The sequence below is a fragment of the Xiphophorus hellerii genome, chromosome 12 (assembly GCF_003331165.1).
Source record: "Xiphophorus hellerii strain 12219 chromosome 12, Xiphophorus_hellerii-4.1, whole genome shotgun sequence".
Lineage (NCBI taxonomy): Eukaryota > Metazoa > Chordata > Actinopteri > Cyprinodontiformes > Poeciliidae > Xiphophorus > Xiphophorus hellerii.
Window position 1 is genome coordinate 9,280,136 of NC_045683.1, and position 18,352 is coordinate 9,298,487.

The 18,352-nt window shown below is 35.5% G+C and overlaps 1 protein-coding gene across 3 annotated transcripts in view; it reads right to left on the reverse strand.

Moving 5' to 3' along the window:
* ksr2 (kinase suppressor of ras 2) overlaps nucleotides 1-18,352 on the reverse strand; it is a 118,438-nt gene that overhangs the window by 32,885 nt on the left and 67,201 nt on the right. For all 3 annotated transcript variants that reach the window (XM_032578267.1, XM_032578268.1, XM_032578266.1), the window contains 8 exons: nucleotides 12,481-12,550; nucleotides 10,706-10,789; nucleotides 10,308-10,393; nucleotides 9,173-9,193; nucleotides 8,821-8,930; nucleotides 7,051-7,219; nucleotides 4,739-4,780; nucleotides 1,985-2,054 (listed from right to left, as the gene is read on the reverse strand). In XM_032578267.1, the coding sequence (XP_032434158.1) occupies nucleotides 1,985-2,054; nucleotides 4,739-4,780; nucleotides 7,051-7,219; nucleotides 8,821-8,930; nucleotides 9,173-9,193; nucleotides 10,308-10,393; nucleotides 10,706-10,789; nucleotides 12,481-12,550 (652 nt within the window). The remainder of the gene's footprint in view (nucleotides 1-1,984; nucleotides 2,055-4,738; nucleotides 4,781-7,050; nucleotides 7,220-8,820; nucleotides 8,931-9,172; nucleotides 9,194-10,307; nucleotides 10,394-10,705; nucleotides 10,790-12,480; nucleotides 12,551-18,352) is intronic.

Below are 18,352 nucleotides of genomic sequence, written 5' to 3' on the forward strand. Positions count from 1 at the left end.
GCATTTAATTTTTTTTTTATTTTCCTTTTCTTGTGCCGTCACATGTCATGATATCTCATCATATTATATCGGAAAGAATCCTGGAGACCATTTTTATGAATAAATTACCGGCACCACTCCACAACACGGCAAAAGGACAATGATGGATTCATGAATACATTTTGAGCAGGGTAGAAATGTAAGAAACTCCCATTTCTTGACCTCAATTTTTTTTGTCTAAATCTTTTTATTAACTTCAAAGTGCATTTTCACCCTGAGGCCCAATTAATTTCTGACCCCAGGATGTATACCTTCAGATTCATGCACAGTGGGAGGCAATAACATGACTAAAACAAGCCCTCATATTCCTCACTGTGTAACATTAGTGTGTAACCTCGAACAACCTCTCCAGAGGTACATTAGCACTTGTTAACAAAGCATTCCCGGACTCTGGGCAGAGACTACAGGTGAGGCAACTTATAAAATAATGTGTTTCCTGTGGCGCCAGAGGCTCATAGTAGCGGTTCGATCTCTGCTCTAATGAGGGAATCCTGCAGGGCGTTGAGGTCTGAAACAGGCCCTCATTAACCCTGGGATGAGGCAGTCCAGGCCAGAGAAATCTGTCACCTGCTACTGCAACAGCATAGCAAGATGTGGGTAGAGAGGGACAATAACACTGGTGAAAGAGGAATATAGGTTTTAAAACTTTGCTGATGTACTTACATTTGTCAAAAGACAGACAACAGCCAGAAAAGAGAAATGGTAAAAAGCTGAACGTCCTTCACTTAAGTCACAGAATTCAGAGACAAAAGCGTTTAGAATATTATTCTGAGGTACTTATTTAAAGTTAGTCAGTTGCAGATGACAGAATGCATCATGAACAAATGGAGAGTATTTTCTAAGCACCACAGAAGCAGAGAAAAACAATGTGATGAACTGACTGACTAATCACAGTGGGGAAACGTATAGTTTGCAAGGGAGACTTCTAAATCAGTTTCTCCGGGTTATGCTCCTCAAGAGCTCATTTCTTATCTCCAGTCATAGAATATTTGTTCTGATGAGACTCATTTGTCAGATTAAAAGTGCATTTTGCAAATGACAACCTTTAAATATACTTTACATTAAGCCCACATTTCTGCAATAAAATTTGTGTTATTGGTTAGATGTAATACTCTGGCTTTCCAAGAAATTAAATGTCCTGTTTTCATTAGCCTTCAGAAGAAAAATATAATTAACAGAAATAAAGGTTTAAAAACATCCATTTCTGTGTAATTGATCTACATAATACGTTTCACTTGAGTTACTGAAACAATTGTATTTGACAACCATTAGCAGTGGATTATGGTAAGCCATTTTTGAAAAAAAGTCATCTGTTATGTTCAAAAAATTAATTTGCCTAATTGATTCCTCTTACTTTGAGATATTTATTAAAATATTTGATCTTAAAGCTGGCAGCTGTTTCAGCACTCTGGCATATAGATGTCAAAACATGTGCCTTTACTGTAGATCAGCTTTTTCCTGTATAGCTTATATGAATAACAAAAAAAAAAATACTTTGGTATTTTCTTCTGTCAACGTAGACTAAACAATGATATCATTACAACTGACCATCTGCTGTAGATTAAGTTTCTCTTGTTTCCTGTGTTAGATTGAGATGCTAATCCAATTAACATCAGGGTCGAAAGGCATCTCATCACCTATCCTCCTCTTCCGGATGTTTTCCCATGACCAGTGGCTTCCTCAAAGAGTCAGTGAAAATCCACTTGGCATCCCAAGCGTAGCGTGAAGTAAAGGCCATGCTAACATTAGTCTCTGAGTAATCGTCATGTCGTCCCTCACATTGAAATTGTCACCCAAATATCTGTGCTCCAATAAGTCTGACTTGGCCTCTGAGTGGCGGTCACAGAGAGGAAGAGAGAAGCGCGAGGAGGAGACACGGTATACTGTCAGACAAGGACAGACAGAGGAAAAGGGATGGATGAATAACAATATGTGTTCTACTCACCCCTGTTCAGAGAGGACCGGATGCAGAATGACTTGCGGTGCTCTACTGGGAGGTGCCTCTGGTGTAACATCTGGAGACATTGAAGTTACAACCCTTTATAATTTATCCAAGCAATCAAAGTAATATATGCGTATATATAAAAGTAGTTCAGCAATGGTAGCTTATCTATGAATTAGACAAGCACAATTGTATGGTTCTGTCAAATGAAAACTTGAAGAAGGAGCGATTGCATTATTGTCATTCCAAGACTACAACCTAATCACATCCACTTGTACTGTAGGTGGATGTACCCCAGAAGTCTAAATTATAAAACTTTCTGGTACTGCAGAGACTATGCACATGGAGTCCTGCCACTGCTGCTTTTGGCTGTAGCAAAACAAATCTCACAAAGCTGGTGAAACAAATCCATGTTCTCCAAAAAACAGAGAGAGAGAAACTGCTATGTGTTTTCTGAGACAGGAACAGTACATGGTGTAAGAGTTTTAATTTAATTTTAGTCTACAATAATTTTTAATAAATTATACAAACTGATTTAGAATCTGCAAACCAGTCCAAGACATCTTTAAATTACATTTATGAAGGTAAATACATGAATTACTTCTTCATCATTTGATCATAACTACAGTAGTTTTCATTGCATTGGTTACCAAAATTAAAGCAGGTACCTTTTATGTGCCAGTGAAGTTATTAGGGATATTGTTTGGAACAAGTACATTAAGATTGATTTTTAAAAAAAAAGAAAAACTAGATTTAAAGAATGCCTTTCATCAATCATGCATGCACTGGAGTATTTTGGTAAAATGGATGTCATTTCTGAAGAGTAACATTGTCAGAGATTGAAAAAAGAAGGAATTGTTTTTCATTTTATCTGGTGAGTTGTTTTTCTCAATAAAAATGCTGAACAGAAAGATTTAGATGCAAAAATGTCAGCAGTAAAATGTTTGTGTATTCAAATTTTGCCTAGCATGGCACTGTGTGTTATGGGATAAGTATCTGCATATGTGTAGGGAAAAAAAACTGTTCATATTTTACTTTACTGTACATAATAGGACTTTCCGAAATGATTGACACCACAGCTAAGGATGGCTAATTCCTTTAAAATATACATCAATGTTTTATTGCATTGGCATGCACTCAGACAAAAAACACATCAATCCAGTTTTTTTTTTATTTCAGTGCAATTATACAGTGGGGGACTAAGTTATGAAAAAACATGTTCTTAAAATAATCTAAAATTGTCTACATTTATCTGAAGCATTTTTTAAAATGTATACTTTGGTCACAGTGTCAGTGATCCTTTATTTAATAATGCATGTTTTCCAGTTTTCCTGTTCAATTAGAAAATACAGTATTCAATTAAAGGTGTTGTGTGTTGATTTTTTTAACTCATTAATTAGAAAATACAGTAGCATCTTGCCAAACGTGCCCATTGCCTGAATAAAAGTAATAAAATTAAACTAACTTCAACTGTGACAACCAAAACTAGATGAGGATGACATACTTATCTTGCCACCATGAACATTTACAAGGACGGTAAGTCAGAAACCTCTAAAGCTTACCAATGGAGATCGAAAGTTTCTATAACAACCCTTTATAAAGATTTTTTTGTAAAAAAACAATTTACCACAGGTTTAAATAATAGTAAAGATTGTTGTTTAAACAGTAAGGTAAGGTCAGGTTACATCACACCTCATAATTTAAGAACTGTACATTTAATAACTTTATGTTACCTATTAAATTAGGCTATATGAGTGAAGTTTTGTTATTTTTTCTGTTCTTTAATAGCACAACATTTCACAGGGATATGAAGTAAAGGCAGCTTTTGTGTTGACTCTACCTCTGAGAGACACATCATAACTTCCGCCTGTGTTAACACACTGTGACAATTTGTGGCACAAAGTGCAAGCTGCAGAAAGTCCCTCAGTTGCATGGCACTGTCACCTCACAGCAAGAGGGACCTGTTTTTTCTTTTTCATGTGGAGCTTTCATGAATGCTTTCATGGACTGGCTCCAAGAACCTGCAAGCGCTCAGTGTCCAATCTAAGCCATTCATATGCAATATGTAATTTATATGACAAATCTCTATATTTCAGCCATATGAATGCTGTGACATGAATGATCCCACACAGATTTATCACAACTATTACATTCACATTCGAAAACATTCAACACAATGCTGGTCTTGCCATTAGGCACCTTATATCCTGTAAAAGTGGTTTGTGTTTTCTTTTGTAAACGAGAAGCAGGATTAAACATATTATGACATTAGTGTTAAACTGGATCAACTTCCACATAATATTGTAAAAGAAAGCGACAAACTAGTTCTGTTAAGCAGATGAATAAGGTAGGTAGCGTCAATTTGACTAAAAAGAGTATGAGTCGACAATGAGCAACACATGCAGCTGTCCGCAGCACAGCACAAACCGAGCACCTGCCTTAACAGATCTCTGCAAGCTACACCGTCTGCTTTTCCCCCAAACCTCTCCAGGTTCTCCCAGCTGTAATAGGCTGCCAAATGAGCTACTAGTGAATGGTACCACTGTTGACAAAAGCGAGAGAATCTGGGCTCTGACAAATCATTAGGAACCCCAAATGAGACAAGCATGAGTGGGTGTAGGAGCCAAGAGTCTTCAACAAGCCAAGGTGAGAAAAGAAAAAAAATGACTACTGACATCAAAACATTCTGGCTTACTCATCATTGGTTGGTTTCAAAGCACTGAAGGATTTAAAATGATAAATTACTCGGGGTCTTACCAGGGAAGATGAATTGCTGCTTGTATTTGAAGTAACTGGAGGCTGTGGAAGGAGAAAAAACAGATGAGCCAGAGTTAAATCATCTAATTTGAGCTTTAATAGGGTAATACACAGAGGGATTACAAAATGCATTTTAATTTTCAATGAAATTATTAAAGTTTTTACAAAACTGCATTTTTACCTGTTTACCTGTTAAGATTTAAAAAAAAAAGACTTTCAAAAAATCTAATCAGGAATACAAAAATTTGCAAAAATTGCAACTTTTTGTGCAAGCTAGAAATTTTCTAGACTCCCAAAATGTTCAACTAAGGTCTGAGCTTCACTCCTTGTAATATTTTGTTTTTGAAGAAAATCTTCACCTACACTGACAGTGGAATTTCAATCAAAAAGCAAAGAAGGTGGTGTTAATGTCAAAATTAACTGCATCAAAAGTACAAAAGAAGCTATTGAGCATGGCTAAAGCTGTGCTAAGCTTCTTACAAAGACATCGACACTCATTTCAGTAACACTGCATCAAATTTCTCAGTCATTAACATTTTAGCTTACATCTGCAATTTACTGGAAAAATAGTCAGAACAAAGTCAGCTGTAGGTGCAATCATAGGCACCTGAAGGACTGGTGTGGACATGTCCCCACCAATATTTCCTGCACCTTTTTGTCTTTATGTGGCTGAGTCTATGCAACTCGGGAGCAGCTGCACGCTGTATTCAAAGCATTAACAGCCAGTTAATGCTTTTGAAAATTCCTTTGATTGGACGTGATGTCCAATCTAGTGGATTGGACATCACGTGACTTGCTGTGCGCGGCAGTGCCTTACATGCGCTACTGTTTTGCATTGAGTCAGGAATATCGACTGTCGGGAAAATGACACAATCAAGCAAAGAATCTGACGAAGGGGCGCAAAGTTTTGATATTAATTGTCAACACTATGACAGCAAGATGACCTCGTCATCTTGCTGTCTCTTGACCTGTGAAAGGTCAGATTTCTTTAATTAATCTTAAATTAAAAGAAATAATCTTTAATTAAAAAAATATATAAAGAAAGTGGAGAGTAGGTTAGTTATGCTAGCTTAACTTTTATCACCTTAACATGTACTCTTGCTGCGCAGTTTGGAGTATTTCAGTTAAATTAACACAAAAATAAGGTGACCCAGATAGATTTTCTGATAGATAATCAGGAATGCATTTGTTTAAGTTAGCTAATCAACCACCGCTAGTGTTCAGGCAATCACTAATAATGCAAAATGAAAATTCGAAAACAAATCTGCAACGGACAGAATGTTCTGTTTGGTGATTTACGTTTTTTTTTGTGTGTGGGAAATATTTTGTGGCTTTCTAGAGTTAATTCCTGATGCACTTGAACTAATCTTTGCTCTGGGCTTAAAATCCTGCCCGCACTTTTTAAAGATTTAGAATGACAGATTCTGATAAATAAATTTTCAAGTTTCTTACCTACAACACGTTTCTTCATATAAAAACAAAGCAATTCACCTCACCCTTTTCTAGTAGTAGTTATCACCTTTTTGTCACTTGTAAACCTATCCAGGAGATTTATTTCAGTGAATGTAGATTCTTTGAGAAATTAAGCCAATACAAAAGGATGCAAACATTAATTTTAATTTTAAAGGGGCTGTCCATTTTTTTATTGACTCATTTTCAGTATTTCTATGATGCAAGGAGCAGGTCAGTTTAAACATTGTGGCAGTTATTGCAGAGTCTATGTTCTAATACATTATATCTTTTGAAATGCTCTACTGATAGAGTAACTACACATACTGGTAAACCTCCTACGTCCAGCCAACTGAACACCTCTCAGGTCTTGTGGGGTCCCAACCACAAAGCAGGTATCATTTTGAGCTTATGAGAAAGACATTTTTAAATTATCGGTCTGGAAGAGCTTCTGCCAATGCCCATTATTCTGCTTTCTGAGATTTTGTCAGCCACAGACCAACAAGCTGTGTGGACGTATTTTGAAAGGCTAGTTTTTATAAATATTGCCATACTTCCATGTGCATCTGAACACCAGTCAACAACTTTTCTGTAAGTTTTGTCCACCTACATTTCACTGGAAGCACCTTAAAATATGCTACATGCCGAATAATCAATGAGTCATATGACTGCTATTCACAAACTTGTGGCTTTAGATATGAAATGATAAAAACTTACTGATATATTTTTTGTGAAAACCAAATATTTAATTTTGGTTTTGTAAAGCAACATCCTTTTACAGCATTGTAAAAAGAATGAAAATATATCAGTTAAGTTTTGAACATTAAGTTGAACCATGTTTTGTTAACTTTGTTTGTTCCTACCAGTCAAGTTGAACTGTTTTTGTTGCCGTGCCGACTGTGGAGAAGGATGCAGTGGTGATGGCGGAGTGGCACTGCTAGGCAACGGAGGAGCCGGGGAGGATGGAGTGGAGGAAGTGGTGGATGATGGATTACTGCTGGAGTCCGGTTGGTAGGGGACTGGGATGTGATCCTGAAGAGAGACAGGAAAAAATCTCTGAATTCATATAATTATCAATCATGCCCCTGAAATAAATATCTTCAAAACTCTGGTTCAATGCAATGAATAAAGCCAGTGGCAAAACAACAACAAAAGCAAAGTGAAAGGTAAAACCAAGAAAAAAACAGCTTCTCACAGACACAATAAAATCAGTTTGACCATTTGAAAAAGACTGTTATGCTAAAACATGTCAGGCTTTTAAAGATGCAGATCATCATGCCATAAAAATGCTTAAATTCCAAAATGCTTTGACATTTGAGAAACAAAATAACTCCTATCCCATCAAAACGACAGCAAAAAAAATCAGCTACTCACAAGAAACATTTGCTTTCTAACATTGGTTTCTTTCAAAAGAAAAATCCAAACTGTGAAGTGATGAGGAGAGGTGAGAGGACACTGCAAACTATCTCTCCAATTATAGAAAGGTGTCTGTCCACTTTGTCTTTAATTTAAGTCGGCCATTTGGGATCTCACTCATCTTGCATGAAAACACAGAAACACTGGAACTATTTCTTAATTGAAACACAGTTTTCAAAGTTAGACTTGAACTTGAGCAAGTTTTTCTTCTTTTAATTTTGGTGCAATTGATGGATATCAGAAAAAAAAACTACTTTTTTTTCATTTAAGCAAGTTTTTCTGCTTTTAATTTTGGTGCAATTGATGGATATCAGGGAAAAAAACTACTTTTTTTCATTTAGGAAAATATCCTTTAGCTCAAGAGCATGGGAAAATCTCTCCTTTAGTGATGACAAAGGATGATAATGGAATACCCTTGAGCTTTATTTTGAAAACCAATGTTTTTGGTTTCAGAAAAACTTTAGCCTGACCCTTAATGTTTGTTTGAAAACAATACTGCTTCATAGCTTTACTTCTTTGTTCAGAAATGTAGTAAAAAAGAGGAGATTTTTGACACATGAAGACCCAACCAGTTCTTTTGAAAATTCCCATGGTTTCTTTACTCTTCCTGTCAATCTCGGTTGTAAGGGTGTATACACTTTTTTGATATTTTTCTTCTATTTACTAATTTGTTTGTTTTTCTCTAACAATGAGCAGCATATACAGTACATATCACACTCAGGATGAAGGTTCTGGAATTGGTCATTTAATTGGTAGACTGTTTACTCTTACATGATTTACGTATGGTTTATCAAGTCACATCAATATGTAGAAATGAAGAAAGTTTAAAGAACTATCTACCCAAAATTATTTTTAAAATAGATTTATGAACGCCGTACTGGTAAAATAGCCCACAAGGTTTAGTACTATTGAAGCTCTTGTTTTCATGTTCCTATCCACAGATTCATTCTAAACCTTCACTTTTAGTTGCACAGTGGGAATCATATGATAAACTTCATTCCAGAGGAACTAAACATAAACCCTGAGCTGCCAAACATTCAGCGTGTGAAAGCAAATGCATCTGTGTAAACATCAATGTCGCTGAAAGATATTTTTGTACCCTTTTCTTATCCCCTGAGAAATAACAATGACTCATAACCCGCTCCCATAAATGACAGAACGTGATATGTAGGACAGGTTACAAACAATGTAATTTGGAGTTTATTTGTCATGCCTACCTTGTTGATTTTGTTGGTTTTGGGGAGCGTCTGACTGATGTGCAGGTCTGTGTACCTGAGTGGATTGTTGATGTCACATGGCACTGATTCAGTCCGTACCAGACGAGCTACTATAGAAAAAATGAAAACAGAAAAGCACTTAAGCTCTGTGGGAAACTTAAACACTTGCTTAATAACTTCAAGAAAATCAGTCAAGCACTGCTTCTTATTTAAAAAAGAAAACAAATCTCACCACTTGTTATGAAATGCTCACATTATTAAGAAAAAAACATCTTAAGGAGTTTATGCTATTATGAAAGTGTCACATTTCTTATAAAAACATTGTTGAAGTGGTCCAATTAGAGCTTCTTACCTTGAATGGTTCCCTGTTGATCTTATTTGGAAAAAAGAGAGGGAACACAGGAGAAGACAAAGGGGTTTTTAGTTTTCAGTGATGTTAGTGTCAGGATAAACAGTGCATCATCCAAATCATTGCTCAAGACAGACTTGATTCATCAGTCAGTCTAGAACATTTTGTTTGCTGTAATTAGAAGGTTTCTCTTTTGTGGGGACAAAAACACACTTTTTATAGCCAAGGTAATTAAAAATAAATGAATAATTATGAGGGGAGAGTAGATATGGATCTGGAGTGCAGGCATCTGCTCTCTTCTAATGAAATAGTTAAGAAAAAGAACCTACAAAAGTTAGGATATCTCAGTAAACTTAAAGCTGCCCACTCATTAGCTTTCACCTGGGGCAGCTGATTCAGCAAACCAAGTACTTAGTATCAGTTTGTGATGCTTCATACTTTACTAGGAAAATAACTGAACAAAATAGATTCATGACAAGCAAAATTGTTTTGCCTATTATATAAAGATAAGGAATAATTATCTTGTGATAGCAGTGCAAAACATTTTTTAGTTTAAAGCTGAAACAATATAAGACAAATGCCAGTGTAACAATCTTCATCCTCCAATGAAGATATCAAGTTATTATATGATGCAAACTTTACATATCAAAGATGGAGTAATAGAAATAATAATTGAGTTAAGTTTTTTTCTTTAATTTGTCACACATTAACAATCAAAATTTTGGCAGTATCAACTGAATTTTCTGGCACAAAGTGCCTCATTTCTCACTCTGAAAAACATGTAGGTAACAAACTCAGCTTTGGGTGATACTAAACAGGGACTATTCCAGATTACCAGCAGCCTGACACACATCAGAAAATTAAAATGTGCCTGGAGCGACACAAGTTAAGGTAAAGATGCATTCATGCAGGATAAAAATGTTCCAACTTCCGTGGAAAATTAGCATTTACCCCAAGGCTTTACAGTATGATTTTCCTTTGTAAAGTTAATGAGATGAGAAAAAATAGGAACATGACAATGACTAGCATGTTCCGTGAACTCTAAAATCTTTCATAATTATTTGTCTTGACTGTGAAAGCAAAAATGTCTATAACAATCTTTATCAATACAATGTATGCATTAAGCATTATATATTACCTTTGAGGGATTCTCGTCCGCCTCGCTGTATAATCAATAAATGGCAAGGTGGGGCTTCTTTGGTGCATTTGTTGTGGCACTTCAGCCTATGTGCAAACAGAATACAGAGACTAAATTAGTACCTATTAGTTGCCATTTGAATATTTACTCAGAGTTCAAACTTATGCAAACAGAAAGCATTAACATTAACAAATAAATAAGGAAATACAAACCGCAAATTTATGTAATAAAGATGAAAACAAAGAGGTCAGACAAATGTCAAGCACACAATTAAAAGAAATAAACGATCAATATGATTTACTTTGTTTGTTTTTTTTTAAACTTATAGAAATGTGGGATCAGATCTTATTTACTACTAGAAATTTAAGTGAAAGCTGTCAAATAGTCATGATACCTACTTGCAGTTTTTACATTTTAGTCCAAACAACATTCCCTTTCCACATACTATGCATGTCTGGGACATCCAGTACTTGGTGGAAAACCTGCAAGTAAGAAAAGACACAATAAAGGTGGTATCATCATATCAAACATCTTTGTAGCTATAAAAAACCATTCATCTTAATAAGCATTTTGCCTTCTTATAAATGCTCATTAATTCACAATTAGTTTCTGCCAGCTGTCTGGTTCTTCATATATAACCTATTTGCAAGGATAATACACACCTGCAGGAGCTTCTTGTATAACAGTGTTTACCATTGCAATTTCCTCACCTGCTGATTTAATTTGGGCCCATTTCATTTTCCATCTTTTTTAAACTCAGTCTGAACGAACAGACAATCTGAAGCACAGTAGTGAGGTCACAGGGTTAATATCAATAGAACGATCAGTCTGAGTGATCGGGAGTTTTCAAGCTTGTGTTCATGATTAGAGTCCAACGCAGCCTCTTCTCAAGCAAATCCACGGTGCTCTGCAGCAAGAACCAATTCCCTGCGCAGATTGACTGACCGTTCCAAACACGTTTGTGACAATTGGCAGTATTTACTGATGCAACGCCTGGACGCCAGTGGTGTCGCTGGCTGGCTAATGGCAGGTGACTAATCTAGTTTGACAGAATCAAAATCTCTTTATTAGACTCCTCCTTTGCCTCAAATGAGTCACACCTCACTCCAACCAATTCCATTTGACAGAATGTTTTAGCGGACTGTCAATTATGTAGGACAGTGAGGTCAGCTGCTGCATGACGAAATTATCTTTCAGCAAAGAGGGGGTGGCAGTGTAAACAAATGCATTTATCTAAAAAAACACAGAACAAAGGAAAATCTTAAAATAGACAAATGGAATTCAAATAGCTTGTTGTGTTAAAGGGGAGATATGCAAAATCAACTTTTTCGAAGTTTATATCAAATTATGAAATCATTCCCTTATCAATAACATACAGAGTGTTACTTTGATTCAATCATGCATGTTTCAGAAACCTTTGAATCTTCCATTGCAGGCTAGATGCCTGCTAGCACAATGCACTGCCTACTTATCCAGCAGAGCTCCCACATTAGAGTTCCCCTGCGACTCCTACTCAGTTCCTTCAGATTAGCAGCAGCAATTAGCAACACTTGGTGGAACTGTGCATCTGCTGAGCTTAAAATCCAAGCAACTTATCAGTTCAACACTCCTGTGAACTGTTGTGAACGGCGTCATTGGAAATGCATTGTTGTGATGATGTGCTGAAGGTGGACTGTGGGAAAGGGTTGGAGCTTATTAAAGCTTATTTTCAAGGTGGTAATTCAGTGTCATCACAATGTTCCTCTCTCTAATTGCAAACTTAAGCTTAAGAGCAAACAGGTGATGCTTCCTAAAAAATAAAATAAAATCTTAATTTGACAGCATTAATACAATTTTGCAAAAAATTAGGACCAAAAGTCCTATTTCGGCGACAAACTAAATGCCAGTCATAGCATAGTTTTGATGGCAGACCCAGTTATTAGGTTTCATGCACAAATATTTCTTTTTGTAATAATTAAAATGATTTCCACACTTCATTCTTTACTTATTATTGTTATCTTTCATTTTAAAACTGGTTTGATAGCAAACATTTTGAGTGTGACTAAAAAGCAAAAACAGAAGAAATCATTTAGTTGGCCAATACAGCTTTTTTGCAACATTGTATCACATAAATTGGAGCATATTTATTAACCACCTCCAACACTCCACAACACGCAATTTTCTTTAGACTTACCGGTGTTTTATTGAGTTTCCAAAATCTCTTCGGGGAATCTGTGGGGACCAGCGAGGCACTGAAAGAGTGTCTACAGAAAAGAACAAAGAAAGAGTAAGGTCTTCATATTTATTTTCACTTTAAATGGTAGTTCTGACAGAATATCTATGAAGAATTGACTAAATGTCTTGTATTCACTGTTCATTTATTGTATATGGCATTTCAGAGTATGGGCATGCTTTTGTAGCAACCTTTAAGTCTCAGATGTAATCAGCAGTTCAGACAACTGAGTGTCAAGATGTCACAATAAATTAGATGTCTTGGTGATGACCTAATTGATGACAAGGGTAATGGTCATATACCACTGACAGCTATGTTTTCATTGGGATGTCCACAAATCCACAGCTAGTTAATTTGTTTCCAGCCTTAATTGCTAAGTGGACAAACTGCCAAATGTGGTCATAACACTATCTGAATAGATTTGGGCTCTACTTGGATAGAGCCCAAATCTTTATCTGATTTGGGCTCTGATTTGCTTGTTATTTTCAGCAAGCAACTGAAAATAACTGTCACAGCAAATATAGTCAAAGCAACTGTGAGTTTATCAATCAACACACAGTTTTCATGGTATTCAGGAGTAACTGGTTCCCTAAACTATTATTCAAAGTGGTATTGTTGAAGTTCTGTATGTGTTGTTCCAAACCATGCAGAAATTGACTAGATCCAATTGATTCAGCTCCCTCTACAAACTTCTTACCAACAGACATTAAATGATCCATTGAAATAGAATACATATTATACTTTAGTCAGGAAATACTTTGATTACTGAAGAGCATGTGAAAAGTTGCCACAGACAAGGACAACTAAAACAATAACAGCATAACTACAGCAACTTAGATGGCAAGACATAAGAATTCAGTTAAGTAATGAAAGAAAATAGAAATTGACCACTTTAGTTATAAGCTATGCTTTCAATTCTTCAACTAATGACATCTACTCCAGAAAATAGTGTCACAAACCAGCTATTAATGGGATTTTGTGTTTTTGACCTGTCTTCAAGTCAGTTGTCATCTAATTCACTTCAGTTTTTGACATTTTTAAGACTCTTGAGAAAATGTTATATAAAAGCAAAACAAGAAAAAGCAAAAGTTTTAATTAAATATGCATTAGCACACAAAACCATGTGTCAGCAGCAAAGAACAATTCATGCTCTCTGTGTGCTGCACTCTTTTAAGCATCAGAAATGAAAACAGAATCAAATATTTTCTATAATACAATTCGATCTCTGTGGGTTTAGCAACAGGGTTTATTTAGTGATTGGGCTACTTTTATGCTGTCTGCAGTCCATTGTGAGCAACTCTAGCTTAAATAGAAGTTCACAAAAATGTCTTTCGCATGGTCCATTAGAGCCAGCAGAGATTGAGCAGCACAGTACATCTATGTGTAACCTCCTACTGAATGTTGAGCATGGCAACCCACACAACAGCACTGGGTATGTTTGTTAGCTGTGGAGCTGCGCACTAAGATACGTGATTTAATAACAAAACAACTATGTAGAAAAGTGTTGACAAAGTTTAATACCTCATAGTCCACCATCAAAAATTATTTCAACAAAGTTCATCGCAATTACATCAAAGGCTCACACATATTAGAGAGATATTTATTTTCATTTTTGACAGCTGCATATGATGTGTGGTCCACCAAAGCACATTTTCCAATAGGAAGACCTTCAGCAAACATGAAACAAATTTGAAAAGCACCACTTTTAGAGTTTATAAGAAAGTCTGACTACTTGGAAGAAAATAAAGCGATGGGAAATTACTGAAGTATTGCACTGTAGTTCTGTATGTGTATGTGGAATGTCCCTTTAGCTAAATGGACATTCCAACAGCCTTGTACTTCATGTATAAAATTTCCTTGAATGAAGATGTAATGATCCAATCAAGATGAAGCAATTTTTGTCTCATCAGAGACATGCACTAAACTTTTAATGTGTTTGCAGATTGAAACTATTTCAGAGCATAAAATTAAATCAGCTCAATAGCCAACTGCAAACTTGCCCAATAGGTTTACAGATAACTCTGAAAGCAAATAAAGTTAGAAAAACACTTTAAAGTGGCCTAATGTTTTAGATGTGCTACTGCTCCAACACAGGTCACTAAAATGGACATCTTATATCCTCCACATGCCACACTTAGCATTGTGCCATTTATTTTTGACAAAACCATATTGAACTGTACTGTACTTTTAGCAGTGCGGTGTGCAAGACAGTGCTGTAAAAAAATGAAGGTGTTGGATTTAGATAATTGGCAAATAATTAGTTTGAAATTAGTAATATTGGTATCAGAGACACCCAACATCAAAGCAAGTCAACAACTGTTTCAGGTAGAAGTCCTGAGTTATGGCACCAACCACGGACATATTAATATCATTAAAGATTTACTTTAAATCTTCCTTCAAAACGCTACTCAATTAACTTCAACTCTGAACTGACAAAAACATCAGAAGAAGTGAAGATGGCAAGAAAACAATATTATACAAGTCAGACATAAATGCTTTTTTTGTGAGTCTTTATGTAAATTTATTCATGAGTATTGTGATGCTTTTAGCTAGAAATGAATCCCAGGAGTACATAATTCTGGGAAACTTGAAAGTGTTCTGTTTCTGTGTGAATACAGAAACTAACAACTAATCAGGGAAGTGTAAAGATAAAACATTGAAGAAATAAATGCCCCTGGACCTTCTTTTCTCGCTGCATAAAATGCCTGTAGTCCAATAAATGGGACTGTGTGAAATGAGATGGATTTAAACATAAAAATTTCATATGCAGTGGCTATTTATTTTATGAATTTTAAAGACTTTTATTTCTACTGGGTTTTCCTTTGGAACATTTCATGTTCAAAATTCATGTCAGTCGTATAGAGAAAGATAAATACAGGCCAAAGTATTTACCTGATGGGGCAGAAAGAGGCAATTGAAATCTAAAAATGCTTCTAGGTTTTTGTTTGGCCCTGGTGGTTGCATGAAGCTACTGTGCTTAGTGTGTTACTAATAGAAAGAACCAAGAGATACCAAGACAATCTTATTAGATATTCTGCCTGAATTACCTCAACTGCCTGCTCAAACAAATGCAGTTCTCAAATGCATTAATTTGTACTTCAAAATACCATCTGCCCAAAAGCGCCATGTCCCTCCCAATATCGAGTAGGTTTCATTGTTGTTGTCAGAACAACTCAGTAATCCCTTATAAAGAATGTGTTGCCAATATTTAATCTTGTAAGAGGTTTAATCAATTTGATTAATTGATCACCAGGTTGCTAATAATCACCATCTGTAGACAATGATAATGTCGTGGCTCTGGTGCCATCGAGCATTTCCTGGTTCCTGAAACACCCTTCCTCTGCTCCACCTCCAGTCTCTCTAGGGGCTTGATGTCTTCTCTCTGCAGTCCGATGCATTGCTCAATTACACTCAATCATCCCTATAATCTAATAAAATAGGGAACTGACATCATCTGGCTCTTGTCGGCCAGGCTGGCAACTGGCAGATGACTTGACCTGTCAACAGCAGGGCTGAAGTTATTTATCATTCTGTATATGTATGAGTGTGCTGTTGACATTATCTTCAACAAGAGTCTTTGAGGGTACTGCTTTTCCTGCACAAGTGGTAGAATCTGGGAGAGATCTAATTTTTAGAAAAATGCATACGCTTGATATGCAACATATTACCATGCACCTATATTTAAAGCCTCTTCTCTAAAGTTGTAACTCTTGTAACACATTTCAAGAACTATAATTTTGGCACCATCATTCAGAAATGAATGATGGTGCCATCATCATGGCACCATCAGTCACATACACTGACTGTTTACTCCAGTAAACAGTCAGTGTATGATAGAATAAATTGTGAGAGACAGCAAATCTAAGAAAAAAAGATTATTTTCAGATTCTTTAGTTGCATTTCATGATTATCTCATTGTAACAGCTTTCATATTGTTGGAGTAAAGGAAACAGAGTTATCTTTTCTGCTCTTCCACTCTGAATCTATTCAAATGTGGTTGCTAAGTAGCATACCTTCATAGCAACTGGAGACATCCATTACAAAATTGCATCAAGAGAAAGTTAAATGGCAATGATGCCATGAAAGAAAGCATTGTGATCCTTAGTGGAGTATGTTAGAAGGCTCTTTTAAAGTCTTTTGTAGGTATGAGAGCAATTTGTGAAATATGTTAGTCATTGTAAAATGGTTTGTACTTCTTTTGCTGAATTGAGGCTTCAGTAGATGGGAATAACAGATTCAGTATCATAATAGTATTTTTTGAGCATTTATCAAAATAATTCTCAAGAAAAGCTAAAATACTGCATCTTAGAACAATAAAAGTATTCACACCAACACTATTTGTTAAATTTTTGTACTTAAATGCATTTAATTCATATGACTCGTAAAGATAAAATAAGTTTATACTTCTGCCCAATCTTTTCTGTATTAAATCAAATCAATGAAGACAAGTAACTTTGTTGTATAATTGTCTTTCACTTTATTATGTTTTTCTGCCTGTTTTCTCAGTCTATTCCCAAAATACTCTTTAAATGTTTAAGTAATATTTAAATTGAAATATTACAATTAAAAACCACATAAATGATCAGTTACAATAGTCTGTTACTTAGTGCTTCATATTTTGTAGTCAGTAATATCAAAGTAATATCAGTTTTGACTAGTACACAATGGGAGGGATGAGATTTATTCCTACACGTTTTTTGATATCTTAACAAAATTAAATAATTCAATTGAGTTCGTTTATAGTGTCAGTTCACAAGAAAAAGAAGAGATTATGTGTATATATGTGTGTATATTTATAAACATACTGGTCATATATTATGAACAGTAAGTGGTAAGGAGATACTTAAAAAAACTTGCAGTCATAATTGAATTTCTATTAAATATTAATTGGAGCTGAATAAAAATGCAATTTGCTCTTTTTATATTATTGAAGTATGCAAGTATGAGGTAACAAAATACAATGTGGAAAAGTTGAAGGGACGTTTTCAGAATATTCCTGAGAAGGCGGTTATGTGCATTTTTTCTCAAATTTGTTTTCAGATTAATAGAAGTTTATATACTTATATGAATCATATAAGTTTTGTTCATGTTAATGCTCAGTCTCTCTTCATTACAGGCATTAAAAAAGCTCAATGTAAAACTATTTAATGTACAAACGGCAAATTTCTAAAACTGCAAGAAAATCACACAAATGTCTGTGTTCCCACAAAGGTGACATATACTGTAGTAAGAAGAAAAACAATAAAACAAGCTATAAAATGCATCTAGGGTCTGCCCGCAGTTTATGCATGTGAGCTATCGCTTGTGTGACAAATGAGCCTGTAGGAGTTTAAAAACCCCAAGGCGCCAGACAAGGGTGGCCTCCTCCATCTTCTCCCATTTGTCCTCAGCCTAATTAAGCCAAGGCTCTCATGGCCCTCCCTCCTCCGCCAAATTGTTAAATGACAAACACTATGTCATGGGGTTAAGAATGGTGTTTGTGTGTTTGGTTGTGTTAATTTCTGAGCATGTTTAAAATAGAAATGCAAACTAAAATATAGTGGAAAAACAACATTTTCTGACTGCACATGGGTTAAAGAAAGCACAGATTTGTGTACAAATATGAGATGTAAAGAGACCACTAGGAGCCTAGTCAGAGCTAAATATAATTTATTTAATGTTTAACTGAGCTGGGTCCCCTGTAGACTGAATGATAAACTTTACTGTTTCTGACAGAGGAGAAAGGTGCTGCAGGTATGCAAAAGTAAAAAGATACAGTACTCAAATAAATAGCAAAAAATCTATGTAAACTTTAGTTAATTATATTACTCACCTATTCATAAATAAAACAATC